The sequence below is a fragment of the Apodemus sylvaticus genome, chromosome 4, assembly GCF_947179515.1.
Source record: "Apodemus sylvaticus chromosome 4, mApoSyl1.1, whole genome shotgun sequence".
In the NCBI taxonomy this organism is placed as follows: Eukaryota; Metazoa; Chordata; class Mammalia; order Rodentia; family Muridae; genus Apodemus; species Apodemus sylvaticus.
In genome coordinates this window covers 67,692,107-67,719,708 of record NC_067475.1, presented here as the reverse complement: position 1 = coordinate 67,719,708, position 27,602 = coordinate 67,692,107, and the positions used below count along the sequence as shown (strand labels likewise).

Genomic DNA, 27,602 nt, shown 5'->3' with positions numbered 1-27,602 from the left:
TTTTTGTGTGGCTGTGGCTGTCGTGGAACTCGTTCTGTAGACCTGGCTAGACTTTAACTCAAGAGATCCATATCTGCTTCTTAACGCTTTAATACCGGCCCGTGAACCCACCCGGTTGTGTCCCCGATGTCCCAAGATTGATGGAGCTCGGACACTTAGGAGAAAACTAAATACCTCGAGCTCAAGCCTAGGCCGAGGGCACGAGCGTGGTGGACCTTATTAATAACAGGCTGCTTCGGAAGGCAGTCCTGGCCCTGCATTTGGCCGGCCTCCGCCTAGCACACGTCTCTGCGTCACAGAACATACAAAGCTTGGCTTAGCCTTTGAATTTGCGCTTGCGGAGCAGTGTGATCCTCTAACAGTCTGCGAGCATTCAGGGCTTTGGTTAACAGTATCAAGACGGGCTGAGCACTACCGTTCCGCCCAGACTGCTGCGACAGCCCCAGAGCGCCTCGCCCGTCAGAAAGACTCAGCTCCGACTCCTAAGATGGCCGCGATCGCGTCCGGCTCCTCCCCTGTCGCCGGCCCCGCCCAATGAGAGCCTTGGCCCGGAAGTGGAAGTAGTAACTGAGGTCAGGGGGCGGTGCTGCTGCTTAGAGACGGCGGGAGCCTTTTCGCCATGGCTGCCGGACCGATCTCCGAACGGAATCAGGGTAATTGGGAGAGCAGAGCGCAGGATAGGGCCGGGGGGTGGAGGGCAGATTAGTGCCCGAAGCGTTCGGCCCTGGGTGGGAGACGAGCTCCCTGCGGTGTGAGTCCGACCTCTGGCCCCGGGCTGGCCTCGAGGCCGGGCGCAGGCCGAGGCCTGTGAGGACTGATGCTTTAGATCCAGTGTCCCTAAGTAGTCCCTTTACCAAGAAGACAAAAAGCTCCCGGAAAGAGACTCAGCAAGAATGCCAAATTAGACGGAGCGGATTTTCTAGACTGTGGAGACAGGGAATTTCAGGGCTTTAATTATTATTATTATTATTATTTTGCTTTTTGCTTTTTGTTTTCTGTTCCACTCCTGATTTTCTTCTTAATCTCCTGCTTCTTCCCTTCAGATGCCACGGTGTACGTGGGAGGTCTAGACGAGAAAGTGAGTGAACCGCTGCTGTGGGAGCTCTTCCTCCAGGCAGGGCCAGTGGTCAACACCCACATGCCGAAGGACCGAGTCACTGGCCAGCACCAAGGTGAGAGCATAGCAAGAGTTAACCGTGTATAGGGCTAACCGGCCCTGAAGAGCCTCAGCCCTAGTCACAGCCACTTTGGAATGAGCAACCTAAAGATTTCCTCCACCCCCTCCCCACCCATCCCTGCCCCAAGCGTCAGTTCTCTGTTTCTGGAATATTTTCTCTTAGCACAAGTTACTGGAACCATTCTCAACTGAAGTAAAATGATTCCTCTGTCATGTTCTTTTTTTGTTTTATTTTCAAGACAGAGGCTCTCTGTGTGGTCCTGGCTGTCCTGGAACTTGTTCTGTAGACCAGGCTAGTCAGGAACTCAGAGATCTGCCTGAGTCTGCTCCTGAGTGGTGGTGGTGGCAGAAGCACGTGCCACCATCCACCGGATCTTGTGTTCCTTGTGTTGGGAGGCTAGTGAGGTAATGTTTCATTTTGAATCTTTTCAGCTGAGTGATCATTTTCTCCTTGGTTTCCCAGGCTATGGCTTTGTTGAATTCCTGAGTGAGGAAGATGCTGACTATGCCATTAAGATTATGAACATGATCAAACTCTATGGGAAGCCAATACGGGTGAACAAGGCCTCAGCTCACAACAAAAACCTGGATGTAGGAGCCAATATTTTCATTGGCAATCTGGATCCCGAAATCGATGAGAAGCTGCTTTACGATACTTTCAGCGCCTTTGGAGTCATCTTACAGACCCCCAAGATTATGCGGGACCCTGACACAGGCAACTCCAAGGGTTATGCCTTCATTAATTTTGCTTCCTTTGATGCTTCGGATGCAGCAATTGAGGCCATGAACGGGCAGTACCTGTGTAACCGCCCCATCACCGTGTCTTATGCCTTCAAGAAGGACTCTAAGGGCGAACGCCATGGCTCAGCAGCTGAACGACTTCTGGCAGCCCAGAACCCACTGTCCCAGGCTGACCGCCCTCATCAGTTGTTTGCCGATGCACCCCCTCCGCCCTCTGCCCCCAACCCTGTGGTTTCATCCCTGGGTTCTGGGCTTCCTCCACCAGGTACAGCTTGCAGTTGTGACTGTGCCAGTGAGGCCCTTGGGAGGGGGGTTCAGCAGGCAGAAGCAGCCCCGGGAGAGTAAGCTGCTAAGTCTGTGGGCAGTGAGGAAGGACTGAGGAGCGCTGGGTGGGGGAAGGGAAGAAGTGTGGATTTCTGGAAGCTGGAATGTAGCATGCTGGGAGGAGACTGGAGCTCTGAGGACATCCAGCCTCAACCATTAGCTGTCTCATTTCTTAAACAGGCATGCCGCCACCTGGCTCATTCCCGCCTCCAGTGCCACCACCTGGAGCCCTCCCTCCTGGGATACCCCCGGCCATGCCCCCACCACCTATGCCACCTGGGGCTGGAGGACACGGCCCCCCAGCAGCAGGAACTCCGGGGGCTGGACATCCTGGTCACGGGCATTCACACCCTCATCCGTTCCCGCCGGGTGGGATGCCCCATCCAGGTAGGTGCTCTGCGGCGAAGGAGCTGAGCTGTGAGGCCTTTGCTATTGCTCGTCCTGCTGCTCCTTGGCTAGGGTGGAAATAGTCCAGAGTCCGCCTTTTCTTCAGAAAACAAACAGTACTTTGTACATGTTGGTGTTCCTGTTTTATCTCCATTTCTTATATTTTCTGAAGAATAGCTTGTACTTGGCAAAACTCTTTTTGGTTTTTTGGAGACAGGGTTTCTCTGTGTAGCCCTGACTGACCTGGAACTCACTCTGTAGACCAGGCTGGCCTCAAACTCAGAAATCCACCTGCCTCTGCCTCCCAAGTGCTGGGATCAAAGGTGTGCATAATTCTCGATTTTTCTAATGTCAACCACAGTGACCTGGATCAGCTCCTTTCTAATGTCTGCGTGGAGCTTGTGCTTGGTTCTCTTTTCTGCAGGGTTAGATGTGAAGACTGTCTGCCCTGTAGTTTAGATGTGAAGGCTGTCTGCCCTGTAGGTTAGATGTGAAGGCTGTCTGCCCTGTAGGTTAGATGTGAAGGCTCTGTCTGCCTCTAGGTTAGATGTGAAGGCTCTGTCTGCCCTGGGTCTCTGCTCTGAGGGTCTTGGCAGGCTAGAAAAGGCTGCCTCTCTGCCCACACTTTACTTTTCTCTTTCCAGCACCGCCTTCAGTAGCTCGCTTGTAGGAGCCCAGTTCGCAGCTCTGGGGGTTTGTCTGATCTGTCCTCCACTTTGCATAGCAGCCAGCCTAGCTTGTTTTTGTCATTTGTCACAAGCCAGTGCTCTAGACTGCACTTTACTTCCTGTAGTCATCTTCTGTCACTGCGATTCAGATTCTGTCTCTGAGCTACATTCACATAGACGTTTCCTTAAAATTCTTCTGTTCCCTTAAAGAAGAAACCCTGGACTCACTGTCAGTGCTCTATGTTCAGGTCCCCCTGGTTGGCCTAGCTTATGGGCATTACCATGTTCAGTGTTTGCACACGCTGGACTTTCTGCTGGGAGCAGTTGACATCCACTCTCTTGTCTTCTTAAGGACTCCAGTTTTTGGATGGTTGGGGTTTACAGTATAGCCTGGCTGGGCTGGAACTCTCTGTAACCAGGCTACACAGATCCACGTGTGCTGGGATTAAGTGTGCACTACCATGGCAGGCCAAAATTCTCTCTTTTCTTTTCTTTTCTTTTCTTTTCTTTTCTTTTCTTTTCTTTTCTTTTCTTTTCTTTTCTTTTCTTTTCTTTTCTTTTCTTTTCTTTTCTTTTCTTTCTTTCTTTCTTTCTTTCTTTCTTTCTTTCTTTCTTTCTTTCTTTTTTTTTTTTTAAATAATTTAGTGGTTTTGTTTTTGTTTTGAACCAAAGTCTCATGTACCCCAGACTGGTTGCAACTTTGCTACTATGATCCTTCTGCCTCTCCCTTTATCGGGCTGGGCAACACAGGTACTGCTGCCAGGCCCGATCCTCCTAAGGAGTTCTTACTGTAGAATTAAGCCTCTGCCCCGGGCATATATCTTCCACCAAGTCCTGTCAAATCCAGAGCAAAAGTTCTGCTTGTTTTATACTTGGCTGTCACCTTCTCTATGCTCAAATCATAAGCAAAATGAATGCACATTTCGTTGTCTTTTTTCTTCTTCACATCAAGAGAAAAGATATTTCTGATGTGCTAAATAAACTTGGAGGAATATTAGCAGCGTGACTACTTTAGCCACTGCTGTCAGTCACCTTCAGACAAAGACTGATTGAAAAAAATCATGGAAGGAAAATGAGGGCCTATGGAGCTGGCTGGGTTCACTATAGGAAGGGAGGGGTAAGATTGGTGTCACCTTGCTGGGTCCTCTGTCACATTGTCTTTTTGCTCTCTTCTGTTTTCGTTGCCCTGGTTTCCTTTTGTCTCTGGCTCCTTGTGTGTTTTATTTTCATAGGGATGTCCCAGATGCAGCTGGCCCACCATGGCCCCCATGGCCTAGGACACCCCCATGCTGGGCCTCCAGGCTCTGGGGGGCAGCCTCCACCCCGGCCACCTCCTGGAATGCCGCATCCTGGACCTCCTCCAATGGGCATGCCCCCTCGAGGGCCTCCTTTTGGATCTCCCATGGGTGAGCGGGCTCTAGCCCCTTTCTTATCTTTGATTTGGACCTCCCGTGGATGGGTGGGTGGGTGGTTGGGTACTAGCCCATTTCTGATCTTTCCGTGTGCGTGCGTGAGTGACATAGAGACTAGACAGAGACATTCGTACAGACCATACCCCGGGAGACTCCTGCTCCTCCCTAGGCCAGCGTCCTAGGGGCATGCGCCATCAAGCTGCTGGCCCTGTGTTCTGACAGCTTTCTTTGCCTCACCCTGTCTCGTGCCCCTTTGACTTCCTGTTCGCATCCCTACTGATCTCACCATGAGCTGCTTCCTGTTTTCATTTTTGTTAACTTTCTTTTTTCTTCCTGCAGGTCACCCGGGTCCCATGCCTCCACACGGTATGCGTGGGCCTCCTCCATTGATGCCCCCTCATGGATACACAGGTCCTCCAAGACCCCCTCCCTATGGCTACCAGCGGGGACCCCTCCCTCCACCCAGACCCACCCCACGGCCCCCAGTTCCACCTCGCGGTCCACTTCGAGGCCCACTTCCTCAGTAAATTGCCATCCTTTGTCTCCTTTTATCCTCCCTGTATCTTCATTTCTTGGACCAATCAGAGATGCTGTAGCCTGTCGGGGCTGATGTACTGACCCCTCTCAATAACTGTCCCCATTCCAATGTCGTGTTTTCCGCAGGGGATTTTCCTTCATTTTTATTTTAAAATGTTGGTCCTAATTTCTTTACACGTATATAGAAAAATAAACCTATGCTTCTTGTTTGTTCTCTGGTGAAGTTGGTGTTTGTAGGAGGGTATGAAAGGGACAGTGTTGGAGCTGGAGAGATGGCTCAACGGTTGAGAGCACTGACTGCTCTTTCGAAGGTCCTGAGTTCAAATCCCAGCAACCACATGGTGGCACACAACCATCCGTAATGAGATCTGATGCTCTCTTCTGGAGTGTCTGGAGACAGCTACAGTGTACCTACTCCATCTGGAGTTTGTCTAGAAAGTGTCTGCCATCGAGGGGCTGGGTAAATGAACTGGTAAGTCCACACACTGGAGCTCTACAGCTTTGCAACAACCAGGGAGCTGGGAGTACAGCTCAGCGCAGTACATCCTGGGCACTTGAGTTGAGCCTCTGCCCTTGACACCAGAGGAGAAAAGATATGTTCTTGTGAAAGATGTATAGGTCATAGTAAGTGAAATGTGTGTGTGTGTGTTTGCTTACATTTAAAAAATAGATGACAAGCCAATGGAAAGTATCATTAAAATATGGAGGGAAGCTGTGTGTGTGTGTGTGTGTGTGTGTGTGTGTGTGTGTGTGTGTTGGAGCTGGTTTTTGTAACCCTGGCTCTCCTGGAATTCCTATGATAGGCTGGCATGAGCTCAGCTGGCACTGGAGACCCACCCTGCTCAGCTTCAGCTCTCGAGCGTCGCTACCATGGCTTTCACCCGGAGCCGTGTGAACGCCTTAAATAATTGCTGGACTGTAAGGAGAGCAGTGTTCATTTCAGTGAATGATGTTTATACCTTATTCCTAATTTTGTTCACGTTCTCGATTCTTCCAAATGATTTCCACTTAAGCATGGTTCCTGCAAAGTCTGCTGGTGACAGAGCAAGGGTTACTGTCAGGACATCTAACTTGGTCTGAATATTCAGGAAGATTTCCTTCGGAAAATGGTGCTGTCTGTAGTTTTTGATGTCTGATTTTTTTGGTCATAAGATGATCTTATTAGGTGGTGCATGCCTTTGACCCCAGCAGAGGCAGAGGCAGGTGGATCTCGAATTTCAAGACCAGCCTGGCCTACATAGTGAGTTCCTAGAACACCCCAGAGTTAAAAAGATGATCTAACCTAATCCTAACCCAGGGGCCTTAACTGGCACTCAACTGGCTTTGTCTTCTATTACCCCTCCTCTAAAAAAGACGTTATACAATATTTAAGAGGAACTACGGTCAATGCTTCCCCTCCTGGTTAAGGCCCGCCTTCTTATGAAGGATATTTATCCACTTGTTTTCTACCTCCTCGTGTTCTAATTAATAAAAAAAAGGGAGGAATTGTACAGAGCCATATTGGGGCAGTCATGCACTTGGTCAGAGTTTGACTTTGGTCAAGGTTAACTTCTCCCAGATAGCCAGGATCCTGTTCCACCTAGGGCCGAGAGCTCGAAGTAAAGGTTAAGTTCATTGTTCCTCCAGGTCTAGAAATTCCTGAATTAAGCAGGTGACCCACCCAGCTGCTGGAGCAGTCAAGACCGAGGACCTCCAAGAGAAGCTAGACAACTTCCACCGGAACTCAGCCTGGAGTCTGGGGGGAAGGGTTTGCCCAAACTGTTATAAGGTCTGGCGCCATTAAAGTTTCTGGCTTTGATCAGTGAATATTGTGTTAGCCATACTTCTTTTCGCCCCTCTTCCCCATTTATCCCTCAGCTTCTGTTCCAGAAACCCACTTCTTAATAGCTGCAGGCAGCTATGGAACCCACCAGTCTTCCTGCCTGTCAATAGAATGCTGGAGTTAGAAGGTTACCATGCTCCTGGCTGGAGCTATCTTGAAAGGTGGAGTTTTGCTGTAGAGGGGTGCATGTAGCACTAAGGCTGTGTGAAGGCTCTGAGCTCAGAGCCAGCTTGGGCTCCTGGAGGCTTTAGTGCTTTTCAGCGTCTTCTTTGGTGACTGAAAACCCTTCAAAACACCCTTGAGGTAAGGGAGGGTGGGTGGTCTCTTTGCTCTGGATTATGAGCTGCCCTAGTTGATATGTTAATCAGGCATCTTGGCCGTAAACCACTGTCAGGCAGTACTGACAACTAGGCACCCGGAGACAGATCTGGATTAGAGATGTAAAAGTGAGACTCAACCCAACAGACAATTGCAAAGTTGTGTAGACAAAAGCGCAAATAGAAGCCAGGAATGCCCCACCCCTTAAGGAGCAGAGAGCCTGCAGAAGCCAGTGGCCATGAGCTCCGTCCAGGGGACTGGAGGTGGCAGAGCACTTGATTTAAGTCTTCCCTCAGAATTTAAAAAGAAACGTCATATTTTCCCTTTTAATTTGCTTGTAGTACTGGGGACTGAATCCCTGGCCCTCTTTGTACTTTTTATTTTGATACAGGGTCTAAGATGCCCTTAAACTCATTCTGTAGCGCAGATAGGCGTGGAACTTGTCTCAGCTTCCCGATTGGCTGGGACTGCAGGCTTGTGCTACTACCTTAGCTGATGAGTTCAGTATGCAGAACCACCAGAGAGAAGAAACAGCTTCCAGACGGCAAGGCCTGCCTATAACCTAAAATGGGGAATGTGTTTAAAAGATGTATTAAACCTTAAGAAAGTTCATCAATGAAAGCCTATTAAAGGGCCAGTCCCTGAGGCCCATGTGGGCAGAGCTGTTCCAAGAACCATCCTGGAAAGAGTACTCCAGCCAGCAGACTTAGAGTACTTCTAGAGCATTGGCAAAGCTTCCCTGCTAGGAGAGGTGGGGCACAGAGTTGCTGCCAGGAGAGTTTTCAGATTCCTTGGCATCCTACTGGGGATGGCCAGATGCCATTAAAGATACAAGTTCTCTCATTCAGCTCTGTCACTGTGTCCCCTTTACATTGACATGTTCCTCATTTGGCCTAAGGGGAAGAATGTACTGGACACAAAAGCCTTCAGTCTAGGTGAGAGGTAACTTTTTGGGGTAAATTAGTATTTATTATGACATTCATTTGTGAACCTTACTGACCCATACATTTCCAAAATCCAGCATTGGGTGGGTCCTACAAAACTTAGGCTCGCATCCCTAGCATAGTAATTTAACATGTCAAATGGCATTTAGGGCTCTCTGAGCACACAGGCTGCCAGCCTCTGGTCAGTATCTCCCAGCATCCCAGACCCAGACTCATGGTATTACAGCTAAAAAGACACCCAGTCCAAATTACTCCATTTTCTAGCTAAGAAGCCTGTGGTTCACAGAGGCAGAGGACTTAGCCAAAGCCAGCAGTGTATTATAAGGGGAAACCTGGGCTATGCTTTGGTCAGTGCTCTTTCCAGACTATCCCAAGGTCTTATCTGGTGTAAACCGGTTCAGGGTGTACATCCTCGAAGTACCTCTGACTTGTGGAGCAAAATGGCTCTTGGGTCTGTCAGTCCAGGTTATCTGACAATAAAACGGAAAAGATTCAAGAAAAAGAAAACTCAAGCCAGTACACACACACACACACACACACACACACACACACACACACACGAGGGGATAGGGGGTTGTTAGTTGATGGGATTTTTTTTTTTTTCTGCCTCTGCTACCAGCAATTGGATGGACTGTTTGTACATAAACAGTCTGGACTGGTTTTAGAGGAGACAGATGACAGGAACCTAGGAAGCTGTTGAGTACAGAAACCACACCTTGTTATCTCTGAGTCCTCTCATATAGCCAGGTAAACCTGGGGTCCAAGCTGTGGGTTTGAGAGACGGGTTTTTTAATTCCAAGGAGCAACGTAGAAGGGGAGGGAACTGTTTTTAATGCAGCAGGAACTGCTGGGACTCCTGGGTTCTCTCATCCTAGCTAGGGTGCAAAGGAAGGGGCTACCTCATTCATCACCTCCTGTCTATTTCCCCCACTTACTCCCCTAACCACTGCCAGTGTCATCCTTTGGTTCCTAGCATCTTTTGCTAGGGAGGAAGTGGCTGAGAAAGATTGTCATTTCCAGCTGTCACCGTGATAATCCCCTCCAGTTCCTTCATCTTTCTTCCTGTGTCCTAAGTCCTCCCCATCATCTTTTCTTTCGCCAACCACCCCCTACAATGGTCTCTCCCGTTGCTCACTGGAGCGGGGGAGGGAGGGTCGGAGGCGGGGCCGGAGCGCGTGCGGGGGGCAGGTCTGCAGTGCCGCTTCCCCTGGTACCGGGAGGAGCAGTCGCCGCTGCCGCCTCAGCCCTGTAGCTGGACCCCCTCCCTCACCCGGGGACTCCCTGACCCGGGGAACCAAGCTCAGGTGAGACCCCTCTCCCCTCACCTCCACCCCGCCCCAGGCAGAAGCATCCTCGTCTAGCCTTGCAGCCATTTTATCTCTGATGCTTTGCTTGTGGGGAGGGTGACTGTCCCCGCTGTAGGGGTGAGGGTGGTGGTGATGGTGGTTTGGGGAATGGGCCATTTATTTCAGTTGATTTGAGAATATACTTGAATGAATAAATAAATATATATGTGCAATACACATATATGCATTTGTATGTATATACACACATACATACATATATATGTGAGGATTTTTTTTTCTACCTTAGCCTAAAAGTCCCCATTACATAAACCCGTTAGGTAAGCTGAGGTTCCCTCAAACTCCATCCTCTCCTCACCTTGATGTATGTGCCCCCCCCACCCCCATGGTAAATGACCTTGGCTGGGGCCAGGAAATGAGCACTGCCTCTCTTGCCTGGACTTGGGTGGGTTAGGGGGTATGGGAATAGGCTTGGTGAAGGATGGAAGGAATTAAATACTAGGCAGACAGATATGGGAAGCAACCAGGTGTTGGGGCTTGGCACTAGAGGCGCTTACTGAGGGGGTCAGGGGAGGGCCGCAGGATGATGGTGTGCAGCAGGACTAGGAGTGAACAGCAGTGTAATCAGCTCCTGGGCCTCATGCCTGGTACCCAAGCTGAGGCTAGATGGGGGTGGGGGTGGGGGTCTCCGCAAGCCTGTCAGAGGCAGTCGGTCCCTAAGCCTGTGCGTGTGAAGCGGTTTCTCTACATCCCTGGCCTCTCTGTGAGCATTTCTCCGTGTACATTCTCAGCTGACATCCCCCCCCCCCCAACAAAACTGGATGCTCCCATCTTCCAAACCCAGGGGTAGAGTGTAGGGGTGAGGCTCAGTCGTGTTGGTCTTGCAGGTTAGTTTTGCAGGTTAGTTATCAAGCTGTGATGGGGTGGGGGCACTATGGAATCCCCCCTCCCTAGCTTCTCTGCCCTTGTCCTTTTCAATGGGAACCTTCTGATCAATGACTGCTTCTTTATGACCTTGTCACTTCTTAATGACCTGGCATGGGATGGGATGGATGGAAACCTGGGTGGCCTCCAAAGCAGAGCCTTTGATTAGGGGTCTAGTCTGGACCTGAGCAGTTGTCTCTCGAAAGGTTTGCTTACAAAGCCCTTTCCACATGCCCTTTCCACCTTCTGCAGAGAAGATGGACACGTTTCTTCCGGTCAGGTGAAGCCAGTCAGCCTTAAAGGACTTGGTAAATCCCAGTCTGGTCTCCTTAAACTCCACCTCTCCCAGTGCTGTCTCTCTTCCTCAGGCTCAGCCACTCTGTGCTGCTCTGCTGGCTAAATATAGCATGACTTCCTCACCAGCTCAAAGAATTCGTCTTCTCTCCCTCCTGGGCCTGCTGGCCCCGGGGGGTGGGGGGTGGCTGTGGCTGTTGAGCCACTGCACACCTCTGTGGCTGGGGAGCCTTTCCTAACCCACACTCATGTCTGAGGGGAAGCAAAGTCAACAGGCGTGGGAAACAGCTCCTGGTGGGTCCAAATCTTCCTCCAGGGTCTGAGAAGGGGTCATGGTTGGGAGGGAAAGGCGAGGCACACAGCAGCCTTGGCACTGAGGACGGGTCGCTCCCTGAGCCTTGAGGGAAGGGTGGCACCGAGGCCACTGTTTCTGATCACTGTTGTCCACTGCTCATATCTGTTCTTGCCAGTGCATCGTTCTGAATGACATGGCGTTATTTACCCTTTTCCACTAGGGTGTGTGTGTGTGTGTGTGTGTGTGTGAGAGAGAGAGAGAGAGAGAGAGAGAGAGAGAGAGAGAGAGAGAGAGAGAGGGAGAGGGAGAGGGAGAGGGAGAGGGAGAGGGAGAGGGAGAGAAAGATTGGTCAAGGCTTTGACTGGGTGGGAGCAGGGGATTATTTTAGGGGCATGGTATTGCTCTTAATCTAGGCCCGTGTCCTCTGTCGCCTTGAAGGAGGTTATCCTATGCCTCCCTTTGGGGGATGTCTTATTTTTTGGAGGGGGGAGGTCCCCTTCATGCTCCACCAGCTGCCTACGCAATGCGGTATTTATGGACTCCTTTTTCTTTGACTCCTGAAGAACCACAGGGATTAAGGGAGATTAGGAAGGGAGACCCTGGAAGAATGAGTCACAACCATAGACCTTAGACTCTCCTCTCCTTGGAAATGTGACCTCACCGGTCATTTCTATTCCTACCCCACAGGCAAAGGCTGAGGGGGAGGGGTTCCTACTGTGACATTCTGAAGGAAGGGGACAGCAACTGACTGCTCACGATCCTCCTTCTTGTCCCTTCTGCCTAGGTTTCAAGTCTCCCTTTTGGGTCCTTATCCTGGTGGTTTACAAAGGATATTCCTAATTCCAGCTGTTGAAGTTAGTTTAAGCCCCAAGTTCTGGGGAGGACCCTGGGCATCAGCAGGGAAGTAGGAAGCTCTGCTGGACTTGTTCTATACAATAGGGAAGGAAGCAAATTAATATTCATAAAATAATTCTGTAAGGTTAAGGCTCACAACTCTGAGAAGTGGATTTTCCCAATTCGATTACCATCAAGTTAACTAGAAGGACATTGAGGTTCAGGCAATTGGGGCAGCGCCCATGAGCAGGGAGCAAGTAGGGTTTGGGGACTTCATTGTCATGCGCTTTGCCTCTGACCCGGCATTCTCCTTGATAGTGTCCCTTTCTGTGGTTCACCCTAAAGAACAGGCAGAGCCACCTCAGCTAAGGAACCTTAGGGAGTGCAGGGCACCTCACTAGGTTCCTGTCACCACAGCACTGGAGCTCATGGTTTTGGGGTGCACATACACAGGCTGTGTCACTAACCCCCGGACGTTGCTCTTTTACGTAAAAGGGGCCTGGGGGCCATGTCAACCCCGTGCAGTGCCAAACCCCAGGCTGGCTGACTCCAGAGGGTGAGCTTTACCGCCAGTCTAAGTCGGGAGAAATCTCCCCTTGGGAGATTTTGAGAGAACAGTGGAGGCCCTGCCTTCAGATCTGTCAGTGGGCTGAGGAGCCCGGTCGGAAGGCTTGTCTGTCCACACTTCACCCTCAAGCTCTGTCTCAACCAGAACTTAACCCAGGGGCCTAAAGCAGGAAATTCCTGTGTCTTCTGTTTCTGGGTTTTCTTTTCAGTGGATGTGGCCAGTGGTGGCCAATCCCAGAGCAAATCTCTTGGATCTGCTACTCTCCAGCATCGAAGTAAAGGGACTTGTATATCCAGTGGCTCACGCCTGGCCCAGATAAGCATCCCTCTTTAATAGCTGGTGGCCAGAAGTACTAGGCTGAGAGGGGTTCCAGACTGGCCCTCCTTCACTATTCTAGTGAGCTTTCTTTTTCTCTCCTTTTCCTAGGTCTCCAGAGCCTCCCAGAAGAAAAATAGGCAGCCCTCCCTGAAATATCTTGGCTCCTCAGATTAGCCTCTCCAACCTGGCTCCCCCTTCCCAATTCCTCTCCCTCCTCCCCCTCTCCCTCCCCCCCTCACCCTACTGAACTGGGTGCAGAACCAAGCCCCTTTCTTCCTTTTCCCCATCTGCACCTCACTCGCCAGGCCCTAGTTCCTCTTAGTCTGAGCCCAGAGAAACTGGAACAGTTCACCTGGGGGGAGGGAGGGTCTTCTTGACCCTCCAGTTCATTGAGCAAAGCGCTGAAGAAGCAGAGGGTACGGTAGATCCGGTGAGGTGCCCGAAGCCGCATCATGGAAGAAGGCTTTCGAGACCGAGCAGCGTTCATCCGTGGGGCCAAAGACATTGCCAAGGAGGTTAAGAAGCACGCGGCCAAGAAGGTGGTGAAGGGTCTCGACAGAGTCCAGGACGAATATTCCCGAAGGTCCTACTCCCGCTTTGAGGAGGAGGATGATGATGACGACTTCCCTGCCCCTGCTGACGGCTATTACCGCGGAGAAGGGGCCCAGGATGAGGAGGAAGGTGGCGCCTCTAGTGATGCCACTGAGGGCCACGATGAGGATGACGAGATCTACGAGGGCGAATATCAGGGCATCCCCCGGGCAGAGTCTGGGGGCAAAGGCGAACGGATGGCAGATGGGGCACCCCTGGCTGGAGTGAGAGGGGGCTTGAGTGATGGGGAGGGTCCCCCCGGGGGTCGGGGGGAGGCGCAGCGGCGTAAAGATCGGGAAGAATTGGCTCAGCAGTATGAAACCATCCTCCGGGAGTGCGGCCACGGCCGCTTCCAGTGGACGCTCTATTTCGTGCTGGGTCTGGCGCTGATGGCAGATGGTGTAGAGGTCTTTGTGGTGGGCTTTGTGCTGCCCAGTGCTGAGAAAGACATGTGCCTGTCGGACTCCAACAAAGGCATGCTAGGTAAGAAGCCCTCAAGCACCCGCTGTGGGGCCCACTGACTCCACACACCATCTCCCCGAGACACACTCTTCTGGAGGTTGTTGGGTAAATGAAAATGTGTGTGAAAGAGAGTATAGCTGGATTGGGACTTTCACTGGTGTCTGAGTGGGTGGAAGTTTGCCTAACTGCCAGATATGGCCACGGTGGGTTGGGCTACTGTTAAGTGCATCTTCAAAGTCTTCCATCCTGTTACTGGCTTGCCTTGCCCTGACTGCAGAACAAGCCAGCTTTGAAATGCCTTGGTATATATGGGGAGGGTCTGTTTGCAGTGGTGTGGGTAAGGACACCTCAGACATGGGAGTGTCTAGGGACCAGGAACTTCTTTGACGGCCTTTCCTGACAGATATCTAGATGGATAAATCACTGAGAAATTACTGGCTTCTTCATAGATCACACACACACACACACACACACACACACACACATTCTTTCTCTCTTTGTGTCTATGTGTTTGTCTGTCTCTTTCTGTCTGTCTCTGGGTTTGGTTTGGACATTGACAAAATGCAAAGCTTTAGAGGTGATTTTAAAAATCGATCCTAATTCTGGTTTTAGGTAGGAAACAAAAGACTGGGGGGAATTTTAGGATTCCCAAATACTGGGGCAGAAAGGGTACAGGATAAACTGCATTGCAGCCTCTGTCCCAAGGAACAAGAGGTCTCCTTCTTTGAGGGCCTCAAAACTGGGAGAAAAAGCCGGGTGTAGTGTGAACATCATTAGTTCGAGCACTCGGGAGGTAGAGGCCGGTGGGTCTGTGAGTTTGAAGCTAGTCCAGTCTACACAGTGAGTTCCAGACCAGCCCGAGCAACACAGTGAGACACAGTCTACAACGTGAAAGAGAGGATGTGGGTGGGGTCTAGGAATCTAGGCCCATCTGTTTCACTTCTAGGTGAGGTAGGGATGAATATTCTGTGCAGTAGATGGAGGAGAGGAAGAAGACAGAGAGGAAGAAAGGGGGAGGGAGAGGAAGAGGAGAGAGGAAGCGGCCAAAGTGAGGGGTGTTTTCCTCAAATATTTGCCACCTTGCCTTTGAGCCCTGGTCTGCAGTGGTGACTGTCCACCACCGGGGCTCTAATTCAGAGCTGGTGGGAGAACTGAGTCACATCTGCTCATGTCCTCCCTCCCGTGGTTTCCTCCTCTCTGCAGGCCTCATTGTGTACCTGGGCATGATGGTGGGGGCCTTCCTCTGGGGAGGCCTGGCCGACCGGCTGGGCCGGAGACAGTGTCTGCTCATCTCGCTGTCGGTCAACAGCGTCTTCGCCTTCTTCTCGTCCTTCGTCCAGGGCTATGGCACCTTCCTCTTCTGCCGCCTCCTGTCTGGGGTTGGGTGAGTGTCCACGTCCCAAACCCTTAAAGACAGAACTGTGCCCTGGTCACTGCTCGCATGGGCCCTTGGCACAGTGTTAGGCATATTGGATATACTTAAAATCGGTGTGAATTGAATGAATACGTGCCTTTCCCACTCCCTACCCCATCTTCAGGCCTGATCCCCATGTCCTGCGCCTGCCTGCTAACAACAGAAGAATACCATGCCTGGTCTGTCCGGAAGTCCCTCCCCCCAAAGCCCCCCCCCCCCACCGCCACACCCCCCCACCACTTACCTCTATTTCTGAGGCTGTCTACACTGAGGTCCAGCGGGCCTGAGCCTTGCCCCTGGGCTCACGCACCCCCGGGGAATTATCCCCTCCCAGAATGTATATTTTTCCTAAATTTGTTAAGAGAGTCTGCTGACGCCCTGTTTGGCAGAATCTGAAGTCTTACCCTGCCTGCACCTACACTGTCACTGTCTCCATTCGTTGATCCTTTTGTTATTGTTTTTCAGGTTTGTTTTTGGTTTGTTTTGTTTTTTTTGGACAGTGTTACTATGGAGACATAGCTGACCTGGAACACTATGTAGATAGACCAAGCTAGTCTAAAATTCAGAGACTTGTCTGCCTCTGCCTCCCACATGCTGGAATTAAAGGTGTAGGCATCCATCTTAAAGGGGTTTTTTCGGGGGGGGTGTTGCTTTTTGTTTTTTGCTTTGGTTTTGAATTTTTATTTGAATAGAATCTTGCTATATAGGCCTGGCTGGCCTGGAACTTGAAATACTCACCTTGCCTTTACCCCTGGTGCCCAGATCACACATGTGACACCACATCGGACTGCGGTTCCCTTTTCTGCAGTGATCTTGCCTCCTTCCCAACTCTTGGCCACTTTCAGGGTTTAACACGTGTTCTTTCCTTGATCCAAGACCTGCTTGCCTGTTTCCTGTCATCCCAAGAACAGTGACTTGGTGACTGGTGGCTAAAGGAGCTTGTAGGACTTAATGTATGCGATGAAAATAGCATGGGGCTTGTGGGGCTGAGGACCGAGCCCCTGGACAGGGGTCGGGCAGGCCAGGCGGCGGCTTCCTAATGTTCACGTTTGGAATGTCCAGGATTGGCGGTTCCATCCCCATAGTGTTCTCCTACTTTTCGGAGTTTCTGGCCCAGGAGAAACGCGGGGAGCACTTGAGCTGGCTCTGCATGTTCTGGATGATTGGTGGAGTGTATGCGGCTGCAATGGCCTGGGCTATCATCCCTCACTATGGTAAGCTGTCCTCAGACTCTCTCGGTCCTCCCGGCTCTGCCGTGCTCCCTGCTGTGCTCCCTGCTGTGCTCTCTGCTGATTATGTGACTGTCTGCCAGGATGGAGTTTCCAGATGGGCTCTGCTTACCAGTTCCACAGCTGGAGGGTCTTCGTCCTCGTCTGTGCCTTCCCCTCTGTGTTTGCCATCGGGGCTCTGACTACACAGCCAGAGAGTCCCCGCTTCTTCCTGGAGGTGAATGGATTGCTCTGGGGGTGTCGGGGGTGGGGTGGGGATGAAAAGGCTTGCTGTGGGGTTGGTGCACTCTTGTGATGCCTTCCTCCTTCACGAGCCCATAACTCTGGGGGACTTTATTTTGCTTTGCTTCCTTTGTCTTAAAATGTGTCTCCTGAGGGGTTTGGAGAGACCGGGAAACCTGCTCATCTGTGGGCGGCTTACAATTCTGCAGGCTCAAGTTGGGACCCACCCTTTACCTCTCTTCAGGCTCTTCCTGGCTGCAGCAGATTGGGGTGTGGCTCCTTTCTGTGGCCATCATTTCCCTCATTTTAGGCTTTTCCTTTATGTTTTCCTAGAGAAACCCCCAAGGATCTATACTGGTATCTGTCCCCTTGCAAACGTCCCTCCCAAGTCTTGAGCGAGTCCCATTGTACCTTGCTGTGCCCCGGCTTGGGCTGATGTCTACACCATAGGTTAGGGTTGCGGGTAGAGCTGGGAGTCTTTCTGTGTCTGAATTGCATGTCGGGAATGACATTTGCGTTCTAGAATGGGAAGCATGACGAAGCATGGATGGTGCTGAAGCAGGTTCACGACACCAACATGCGGGCCAAGGGCCATCCTGAGCGAGTCTTCTCAGTAAGCTCTGACTCTTCCCACCTCCCCCCCCCACGGACCCTTCAGGACGGCGCCCATTTCCTGGGTGTCTCAGACCGCACTGTGGTTCAGCGACCTTCCCAGGGCGTGATGTCACTTCCCACACTTTCCCCATTTTGCTACTGAGAGAAAGAGACATGTGGAGTGGCTGGGGAATAGTGCGTGACAGTTCACTCCCTTTCTTGTGCCCAGGTAACCCACATTAAAACGATTCATCAGGAGGATGAATTGATTGAGATCCAGTCTGACACAGGAACCTGGTACCAGCGCTGGGGAGTACGGGCTTTGAGCCTGGGGGGTCAGGTAATAACGGAGTGAACAGCAGAGCAACGGGGGGGGGGGGGTGAGGAGAAGGGAGGGCTTGAGCTTGTGTGAGGGCGAAGGTGAGCTGAGGGAGGTCAGTAGGTAGCCGCCAGTGTGGCCACCTTTTGCCTTTTGTCCCGTGTAGGTGTGGGGGAATTTCCTCTCCTGCTTCAGCCCAGAGTATCGGCGCATCACGCTGATGATGATGGGGGTGTGGTTCACCATGTCCTTCAGGTGAGGGGGCTAAGAAAGAGGAGACAGTAGACGAAGGGGCGTGTCCTAGGGGCGTGTCCTGGGGGGGCGCTAGCTGTCCCCATACCCCCTGATGCTTAATCCAGGTTCTCAATTGTAATAATTAAGTCATCAGACTTGTAATTCAAACTGACAGGCAATCAGTCTTTACCAGACAAAGTACTGGGGTGAGGAGACGTGTTCCAGTCCCTAGTTTATCTGCTGTCAGGAGTAGATAAAACTAGCTGTTAGAGTTAGTACAGTGGTGACACGGTCTGGTAAGGGTGCTGTGTCAAGGGGACACTTGGGCTTGGTGAGGGGAATCTAAATCCTTAGAGTGAATGGGAAGGAGAGTATTATGGGTAGTGTAGAAGACATTAAAGTCTCCAGAACCACAGTGGGTGGTGGGAGAACGTGTGGGATGAGGCTGGGGAGTATACCCCTGTGCAGGTAGACTCTTCATCTGCCTCTCTGGGTGGGGTTCTGGCATCTGATCCCATGCCTCTGACTCCCCAGCTACTATGGTCTGACTGTCTGGTTTCCTGACATGATCCGCCATCTCCAGGCTGTGGACTATGCAGCCCGCACCAAAGTGTTCCCAGGGGAGCGTGTGGAGCACGTGACGTTTAACTTCACACTGGAGAATCAGATCCACCGAGGGGGGCAGTACTTCAATGACAAGTATGCGGGGTGTTTCCACTTCCCTTTTTCCTGGTCCTCCTACTTCTTTCTTGTTAAGTCTGAGCTCGAGACAGGGTAGCTTAGGGCAAAGCCTGTGTATAATCAGGGCTCCCAAAGTCACTACTTCTAGGGAGAGTCAGTGAGGGGGCGAAGGTTGAGGGGCGCAGGTTGAGGGGCGCAGGTTGAGGGGCGCGTCTCATCATCTTGGTCCTGCAGGTTCATCGGGCTGCGTCTGAAGTCGGTGTCCTTTGAGGATTCCCTGTTTGAGGAGTGTTACTTTGAAGATGTTACATCCAGCAACACGTTCTTCCGCAACTGCACATTCATCAACACTGTGTTCTATAACACGGGTAAGGTGGCCAGTGGGTGTCGGCCCGAGGGACTTTGGTGAGGGGAGAAGGAGGCTTCCTTGTCCCCTAGCTTCCTGCTCTCAAGATGAGAGCCCTGGAGCCCTGGGGTTGCTTACTGGCTACCATCAGTGATCTGGGAAATATAATGGATATTTTCCTGGGCCTGCTATTTGAGGAAAACTTCAAGTTCTTTTACCTTTAGCTGTAATTATAAAGTTTCAGTGAGGTAATGCTAATGTGCTTTTGAAGAGGGCAAACTGGGTGTTTGGGGAAAAGAAAGACAATACAAGGGATATCTAATAAGGAAGAGTAGGAATCACCATGGCGTCAGTGCACTTCTTAGCACGGCCTAGCAGAGGCCTGCAGTCCCTCTCCTCAGAAGGCCGAGGTAGGAGGATTGAAAATTGTCTGAGAAAGTTTAGGGTCAACCTGGTGACTATGTAAGGTCCTGGCTCAAAATTTGACAGGGCTGAGAGTGGCGAGTTCAGTGGAGGAGCCCCTGCCCCACTCATCTGACGCTCTCCAGGTTTAAGTCCTAGTAATTAAAATAAAATTCTAAGTTGAGTATGGTGGTGTGATCCAGAGGCGGAGGCGAGAGGCCTGGGAGGGAGTTCAAGCCCACTAAAGATCAAGTTTGAGACCAGGCTGGACTGCATGGGACCTGTTTAAAAATGCGAAAAACAAAACAACAACAACAAAAACTTTTTTTTTTTTTGGATTTTGGTTTTTTTCAAGACAGGGTTTCTCTGTATAACCCTGGCTATCCTGGAACTCACTCTGTAGACCAGGCTGGCCTCAAACTAAGAAATCCGCCTGCCTCTGCCTCCCAAAGTGCTGGCCTTACAGGTGTGCACCACCAACGCCCGGCTAACAAAACCTTTTTTTAAATTTTTTTTTTATTTTATTTATATGAGTACAGCATAGCTATCAGACACACCAGAAGAGGGTTACATTACAGATCTCATTACAGATGGTTGTGAGCCACCATGTGGTTGCTGGGAATTGAACTCAGGACCTCTAGAGGAGCAGTCGGTGTTCTTAGCCTCTGAGCCACCTCTCCAGCCCAACAAAACCTTTTAAAAACAGTTAAGAGCACTCACTGCTCGTGCAGAGGGCCTGGGTCAGTTCCCAGCAACACCGCAGGCAGCTCATAGCAGCTGTACCGATTGTTCTAGAGGATCTAACATTGTCTTCTGGCCCCTGAGAGTTCATGGTACGTATACACACACACAAACACACACACCACCACCAAAACAAAAAAAAAAAAAAGCCTAAGCTAAATCTTTTTAAAAAATATGTAAGAAAGAAAAAGAAACAAAACACAAACAAAAGCCTGAATAATGGCCTTCGCTGAGAGGCCCAGTTCTGTGTGCTGGACTGAAACACCCCCCCCCCTTTTTTTTGTTTTGTTTTTGTTTTTGCTTTTTTCCAAGTCTGGGTTTTACTGTGTAGTTTGGCTGTCCTGGAACTCGTTCTCTAAACCAGGCTGGCCTCAAACTCAGAGATCAGCCTGCCTCTGCCTCCAGAGTGCTGGGATCAAAGGTGTGCGCCATGCTAACGTCTTGCCTCTCAGTGGAGTGTTGTGTAAACGCTTCTCGCCTCCAGGAAAGGGATGGGCAGGGGGGGGGGGGGAGACAAAGACAGAGAGAGACTGAGACAGACAGAGACTGAGACACAGAGAGACAGAGACACAAGGTCATAGGGTCACACACACACACAGAGACTGACCTTAAAACTATTTTAAAAATTACTTATTTTTATATATTATAAATTATTTTATATAGTATAAATATTTATAAATTATTTATCTGGTGGTCTGTCTTCAGACACACCAGAAAAGGGCATTGGAGCCCATTACAGATGGTTGCGAGCCACATGGTTGCTGGGAATTGAACTCAGGACCTTCTGGAAGAGCAGTCCGTGGTCTTAACCTCTGAGCCATCTCTCTAGCCCCTAAAACTCATTTTAAACGTTTTCCTCAGAAGCAGTTCCTAGGCCACCACAGGGCTCCTGTGTATAGGCAGCTCAGGTGGACATGAAGGACGAACAAGAAGCTCAGACGTGCCAGGCACGCTTTTTGCTTATGGTCGCTCTGCTGAGACAATCACTAGTTCCCATGGTGATGTCGGATGCTTTGCAGTGAGTGTCAGCGCTAATGCTGAGAGGCCCCGACTGCTGACTTCCACAGACGTTGCAGGTCTCATGTTCGCCCTGTGATCTGACCTTCTAGACCTGTTTGAGTACAAGTTTGTGAACAGCCGTCTGGTGAACAGCACATTCCTGCACAACAAGGAAGGCTGCCCGCTTGATGTGACAGGGACGGGCGAAGGCGCCTACATGGTGTACTTTGTCAGCTTCTTGGGGACACTGGCTGTGCTTCCTGGAAATATCGTGTCTGCTCTGCTCATGGACAAGATTGGCAGGCTCAGAATGCTTGGTAAGGGGCTGAGGGCTGGGTGCTATGCTGATGAGGACTAGAGGGGCCAGGGCTGGGGTGGGCTCTCAGCAGGCTTCTTGCCTCCAGCTGTGGAAAACATTGGCCAGAGAGCCTTCCCCTCTCATGGTTTGTTTAGGGGTGCTGCAAAATGGGGGTGGACCTTGCAAAGAAGTTACTCTAGGGGGTTAAAGAAATAGGTAGGATGGTAAGCAAGTAGGGTACAGACTTTGAGGCTATAGCTTTGAGGTTCGGCTCCACCTTGGACAGGTTCCACTCTGCGAGCTTGCACCTGCAATCACGGCACCTCTCATAGAGGAAACAGCACCTCTCTCAGAAGGCTGATCTCTCAGACAGGTCCATCGAAAGCATCCCGTTACGTAGCTCATAGCTGGTATTGAATACATGGCTGCTACTGAAACTGGTGTTAACACACACAGAGGTTAAGGACAAGTGAAAAGCCATCCTTTGGCTACCCTGGGAGACAGCTTTCTGGGGTTGTCTCAGAGCTGGCGGTAAGCCGGGCCATGGCTGGGTTTCATTGCTCTTTCTTCTGGCCCCAGCCGGTTCCAGTGTGTTGTCCTGTGTGTCCTGCTTCTTCCTGTCCTTTGGGAACAGTGAGTCAGCCATGATCGCTCTGCTCTGCCTTTTTGGGGGAGTTAGCATTGCATCCTGGAACGCGCTGGACGTGCTGACCGTTGAGCTCTATCCTTCCGACAAGAGGTAGTGTGGAGTGTGGTGGGGAGGGGCAGGGGAGGAGGAGGTTTAGGAGCCACAGGACTGGGGAGAAGTGAGGAGGAGAACCGAAGGGATAAGAACCTGGTGAAGGACAAGGATGTTGTGAGGGGAAGGGCACACATCCTCGCTGAGCTTTTCCCTAACGGTCGGGAGCTTTTGTCTTTGCTTCTGGAGCTGCTAATTACTAACCTCTGCTTCTGTCTCCTTTCTCTCCTGTGTCCCGATGTGTGTGTATCCCACCCCGCTCCCATCACTCCTCCATCCATCCTTCCCGCTCTGCTCCTGCACACTGCTTTCCTCTCACCCCACTTTGCCCTCCCACCTGCACACCGCCCTCCTCCTGGGGCTCGCGCTGAGCAGGACGACGGCCTTTGGCTTCCTGAATGCCCTGTGCAAGCTGGCCGCGGTGCTGGGGATCAGTGTCTTCACATCCTTTGTGGGAATCACCAAGGCCGCGCCCATTCTCTTTGCCTCAGCCGCTCTTGCCCTTGGTAGCTCTCTGGCCCTGAAGCTGCCTGAGACCCGGGGACAGGTGCTGCAGTGAGGGGCGGGGGTGTCTCAGGGGCTTTAGGAATGGCAGGCACACTGTGAGACCAAGAATTCCTTTTATCCCTACCCTGCCCTGCTGTCCTGGTCCTCACGCCCGTGTATGGTGTCTTAGCTCTGTGTGCCTGTGTGCATGTGTGTGACCCTGATGGGCAGGGACTACAGGGAGCGTCCCTTCGTTCCACTTTTGGGATGAGGTACTGCCTGTCTGCTGCCACCCTCAACTTTGCACAGGGAGAAGGCTGAGCTGCATCCTTCTCTCCCCCAGTGTTAGCGGGGGTGGGGTGGGGTGGGGCTGTTTCCCTGCTCCAGGGGTTCCAGTCCATCTGCCTTCCCTTTCACTCCCTCCGCCTAGGCCCTGGTGAACCACAGGTACAGACTTATAATGGGAGCTGAGGCTTGGACCAAAAGAACTTCTTGAGTGGGAAGGCCTTGGGTGCCCTCTGACCTCCCAAGGATGCTGGGGAGTAGCAATAAACGTCAGCCGTCTGGCCCCAGTTCACCTCAGGTCAGGCTACAAGCCTGAAGCCTGGATTTTATGGAATTCATTTTCTGATTTTTATTTATATGTAAGTTGAGGCAGCTTAGCAGGACTGTGTGTGGATGTATACATACACTCGTGTGTGTGTGTGTGTGTGTGTGTGTGTGTGTGTACCATGGGGTAAGGGTACCAACTGTTCAAATATAAGCCAAGAATAGTAGTTTCAGTGAGCACACACACAACATTGTTTTTCTATAGTGAGCACACACACACAACATTGTTTTTCTATAGTACCTCCCAGAATCTTGAATCTGTGTTGGGGTTGGAGGCAGAATCCCTAGGCCAGGCTGGGAGGAGTCCTGCAGTCTTGGAGGACTCACTCTGTCCTTCCTCTGGAGAGGCTCTACCCACTAGCCACAGCCCTCCGCTCTGAGCTGTCCACACAAGCAGTGGACCAGAGGAAGGAAAGGGAGAACAACCAGGCACGGGTGTCGAACCAGCAGATCCGAAAGCACAAGGAGCTGGGGCAGGGCAGGAAGCAGGGCTCTGTTCCCTAACCCTTCTCAAAAAGGCTGGGTGGTGAGGGACCCCTAATGCAGGGACCAGAAGCCTCAGTTTCCCCATTTTGCCCTTCCACAGAACAGCCTCTGTAGGTAGAGCTGCCCTGCCCCTGTCCTGCCCCACTCTGTGTGGCTTTCTTTGGTACTTTCTTCCCACTCCCACCGTAGCTGTGACGTGTTGTAGTTTTTAGCTGTTTGTAAAATGTTAAAAAAAGTTAAAAGGAAGTTAAACTAACCAAAAAAAAAAAAAAATACAAATTCACCCTCCTTATGCTGCGTCTGGTGCCCTCAACCCTAAGGCCATTCCGATTTTGTAACACTGAACCAGGTGGTGACTGTTTAACTCTAGTGTCTGTGTTCAAAGGACTGCCTTCTCCTCCAGTGCCCAGTGTGTGAGTGCCCCTTCTCTCACCAGTCCGTGGCTGGACGTAGCCCTCTCTCCCTTACGACATCCCCAGGGAAGACACATCCACCTTCCTGTCTCCTGGGGAACCCTAAACCTGACTCCATTGATGTGAAAAAATAAAACGAAAAATACTGCTGAAAAATAAAGGGTATGAACCCTCAAAACCCAAAGTGGCCGTGTCTGCTTCCTGGCTTCTCCTTCACATTTTCCCATCCTGACCATCTGGGGAAGATAAACTAGTGTTGGAGAAACAATTCCTTCTCCAGGGCCAAAACAAGGAAGCCCCCTCTCTTGTCATCACCATGGAACAGGGTACCTCAAATCTACATTTTATTTGTTTAAACAACATTTACTTATGCTGGTTCTAGAGGGTTAAGAGCCCTTGTTACTCTTGCAAAAAAGCAATATAAGCATTTTCTTTGCATGAGCATTTTGCCTGCATATATACATATGCGCCACGTGCCTGGTGCCCATCAAGGCCAGAAGAGGGCATTAGGTCCCCTGCAGCTGGAGTTAGTGTCCTTTGAGAGTCACCGAGTGGGTGCTGGAACTCAAACCTGGATCCTCTGGAGAACAGAAAGTGCTATACTACCTCCCTGGCTCCCTATTTCTAAGCAATGTCTTCTGGGAATTCCTACTGCCTGCAGCCTGTCCTTGATTCCCCTTCAAGTCCACTGCTGCTTTAATCAGGCTGCGCTACATCTCTCTCTCTCTCTCCTTTATTTTTGACTTTCAAGTCTCACTGTTTAGCCTGGGGTGGCCTTGAATTCAAACTGCTGGAATTAATGGTGTGTGTCCCTACACAGGGCTCTGATGCCTTTAATAACCTTCTACTGTCCAAATAGGTCCAATATAGAAACTATTGTCAGAAATGGACAAGACCACACACTCATACATGCATATCTTCCTTGCTGCGATTAAACCCTGGGCTTCACATGCAAGCTTGTCAAGTGCTCTGGCACTGAGCTATATCCTGTGCCCAAGGTAAGATCAACACTTTCCCCATCTCCAAGTAAAAGGGCATTGGAAAACTGCTTTGCGACATTATCTGAGCTTCCCTTGGAAGACCTAGCCAATGTTTATTTCTGTTCTTTTCCTGCTTCAAATGCAGGAATTCCCTCTCTTCCAGGTTAATTTTGGTATGTTTGCAAAACCCAAATATTTCACTTCCCCACGAATCCCTTCTCTAGCCTACAGGTAATTTTCTTCTCACACCAACGCCTGTAGGGACTTAACAGCTGTGTAAATCTGGTGGCCTGCCTGAGTTCCATTCCAGAACCATACAACAGTGGGAGGAGTGACCCCAAAAGTTACCTCCTGACACCCAAGTGTGCAGTGGTGTCATGTAGCCCCCCCCCTCCCATACACAATAATAACGTGTAGCTCTGATCTAACAGGTAGAAGAACCATCTGACCTCATGCACCAGTTTCTCTTTTATCATCACAGCCCTTTCTAACTCATCAGGACCCGGCAACCTTTCTCTATTCTAGCCCAGGCAAGGGCAGGAGTGAGTGGCTGCTCTCTCCCTGGGCTAGCTTAGCTGTCACCAGAGGCTTCTTTGCCTCTGCATGGCGTACATTAGCAGAAAAGGCAGAGGTCCTGGTCCTTACAAATCAAGGAATAAGGTAGTAGAGATATAGCAGTTTATTCTCAGTCGACTCATTTGGATCCTTGCTCTCCCAATCTGGGCATTAAGAAGTCCCTCGAGTTTTCTTGCTTCCACCTAGGCAAGGGGGGCTAATGTCCAACTGTGGGTTATCTCTCCACTGGGCCGGGGTCTTCGCCTGGATGGCCAGCGCATGTACGGGTCCAGCCAGCTCCTCCGACAGTGCCTCGTGGACCAACCGGTGGCGTTGCAAGGGGCTCATCCCCTCGAAACGAGAGCTCACCACTGCCACGCGGAAATGCGTCTCGCTGCCTGCTGGGACTGCGTGGCCGCCGCTCTCGTTGCGCAGCTCCAGTACCTCGGGGCTCAGGGCTTGCTCCAACTTGGCGCGAATAGCGGCTTCCACTGGCCCGCCAGCCGCCGATCCCGCGCTGCCACGAGACACACACGCGCGCGTGGCCATGGAGACCAGGCACCGGGCCGATCGCGCACTTAGCATCCGCTGCGGAGAAACGAAGGACACGGGACTGAGTTCACACAGCCTCCCCACGCACCCCAGACAAGCACACCCTGGAACCGCCTCTGCCCGGAGTGGCGGTTTCAACGCCGGCAGCGGAGGGACAAAGAGCGCTAGGCACTAAGGACCACTGGGAAAAAGCATGGCTGGAAAATGGAGTATGTGCAACTTGGTCCTTTTGGCTGAGTCAGAGCCCTAAGGTCTGTCCGAGCCCTAGGATGGTACCTCTTGGACTTGCTGCGCAGCCTTCTGCACCGCGACTTGTCCTAACAACCGAATTTCCGGACGTACGCGGTCAACGCAAATGCGGCGTCAGGAGGCTCCCTGGGAAATGCAGTCTGGTTGCGTCTAGCAGGCGTTACCTAGCACCCCGAGGGTTCATGGGAATTGTAGTCCCCGCACCTCCCGACCGGTAAAATCCTGCGAGGTCGGGAATTAAAGCAATAAAAACAAAAGGGTTTTCTGCAAATTTGAGATTGTTGCACCAGATTTGTAGCTTCTTGATCTCGTAACTCAAGTATCTTTAGCCATTTATAAGAAATTAATACAAAATAACGTCTCACATAGCCCCAGGTCGGTCTTTACCACTCTAGAATGCCCATTATTTCCTGATCCTCCTGCCTCTACCTCCTATCTGCTGGAATTACTGTCCTGGATTATTGATAGAGTGCTTCCATAGCAAAAACAAGATTCTTATGAGATTACAGCGGATCTTGGTCAACTCAGAGGGGAATGTCTCCTGGGACAGTTTACTTCCCAAGATAATCTGTGCTGCCCAAAGAAAATTCCAGTGAGAAGAAAATGAAGATCCCCAAGTAGCTCCCTAACAGCTGCATTAATTTTGTCATTTTCAAGCCCCCTATGCGTTCCTATGTAGGATCCCAGATTTTTTTCCTCTTGAAGATCCCTTCATTCCTGAGAGGGAGACTGTCGTGTGTGTGTGTGTGTGTGTGTGTGTGTGTGTGTGTGTGCGCGCGCGCGCTAATAGTTTCACCTGTTGAGGTCCGATTCTACTGTCTTCCTGCCTTCTATGCCTTCTATCTCTTTACTCTGTGCTCCTAAATCTAACCGTCACCACCCTTGGATCTCAATCACTCTGTTTTACATTTAAGAAAACGGAAGCCCATTCCATATACTAAACACATAATTATTGTGTGCCAGACCAGTGTTGGAGGCTGGAGAATAAAGACAGGCCCTGCTCTCAGAGGAGAAATAGTCACAGTGTTCATTGTGATGCCGTGTGCCAGGAGCATGATGGGAATACACACAGCTCCCTGCAAGCACAATACCCAGACGCGGGACCAAAGAAACAACAGGAGGCTTAGAGCAGTG

General features: G+C 51.0%; 3 protein-coding genes and 1 non-coding gene across 6 annotated transcripts; 3 read left to right on the top strand and 1 right to left on the bottom strand.

The window, feature by feature from the left end:
* Nucleotides 1-555: 555 nt before the first annotated feature.
* Nucleotides 556-5,460, top strand: Sf3b4 (splicing factor 3b subunit 4). Its single transcript, XM_052179716.1, has 6 exons — nt 556-653; nt 1,044-1,172; nt 1,641-2,183; nt 2,423-2,629; nt 4,530-4,703; nt 5,049-5,460. Exons 1-6 carry the CDS (start codon nt 620-622, stop codon nt 5,234-5,236), a joined length of 1,275 nt encoding a protein of 424 aa, XP_052035676.1. The 5' UTR covers nt 556-619; the 3' UTR covers nt 5,237-5,460.
* On the top strand, nt 4,212-4,341 carry LOC127683881 (small nucleolar RNA SNORA19). The gene has a single exon (XR_007977667.1). It is a non-coding gene; the product is annotated as a small nucleolar RNA SNORA19 (small nucleolar RNA).
* A 4,045-nt stretch (nt 5,461-9,505) lies between the features above and the next one.
* Nucleotides 9,506-25,670, top strand: Sv2a (synaptic vesicle glycoprotein 2A). 3 transcript variants are annotated; one of them, XM_052179711.1, is made up of 13 exons: nt 9,506-9,634; nt 12,976-13,941; nt 15,124-15,304; nt 16,397-16,548; nt 16,647-16,780; nt 17,309-17,398; nt 17,609-17,719; nt 17,865-17,953; nt 18,467-18,631; nt 18,848-18,981; nt 21,212-21,418; nt 21,979-22,138; nt 24,992-25,670. In XM_052179711.1, the coding sequence occupies exons 2-13, from the start codon at nt 13,320-13,322 to the stop codon at nt 25,065-25,067; spliced, it is 2,121 nt and encodes a 706-aa protein (XP_052035671.1). In that variant the 5' UTR covers nt 9,506-9,634; nt 12,976-13,319; the 3' UTR covers nt 25,068-25,670. The 3 variants fall into 3 exon arrangements, with proteins under 3 accessions (XP_052035671.1, XP_052035672.1, XP_052035673.1); XM_052179712.1 differs by lacking the exon at nt 24,992-25,670 and adding an exon at nt 23,055-23,233; XM_052179713.1 differs by lacking the exon at nt 24,992-25,670 and adding an exon at nt 22,514-23,233.
* A 106-nt stretch (nt 25,671-25,776) lies between these two features.
* Bola1 (bolA family member 1) lies at nt 25,777-26,610 on the bottom strand. The gene is made up of 2 exons (XM_052179714.1): nt 26,496-26,610; nt 25,777-26,255 (listed from the first exon to the last, which is right to left on the bottom strand). Exon 2 carries the CDS (start codon nt 26,250-26,252, stop codon nt 25,839-25,841), a length of 414 nt encoding a protein of 137 aa, XP_052035674.1. The 5' UTR covers nt 26,253-26,255; nt 26,496-26,610; the 3' UTR covers nt 25,777-25,838.
* Nucleotides 26,611-27,602: the final 992 nt, after the last annotated feature.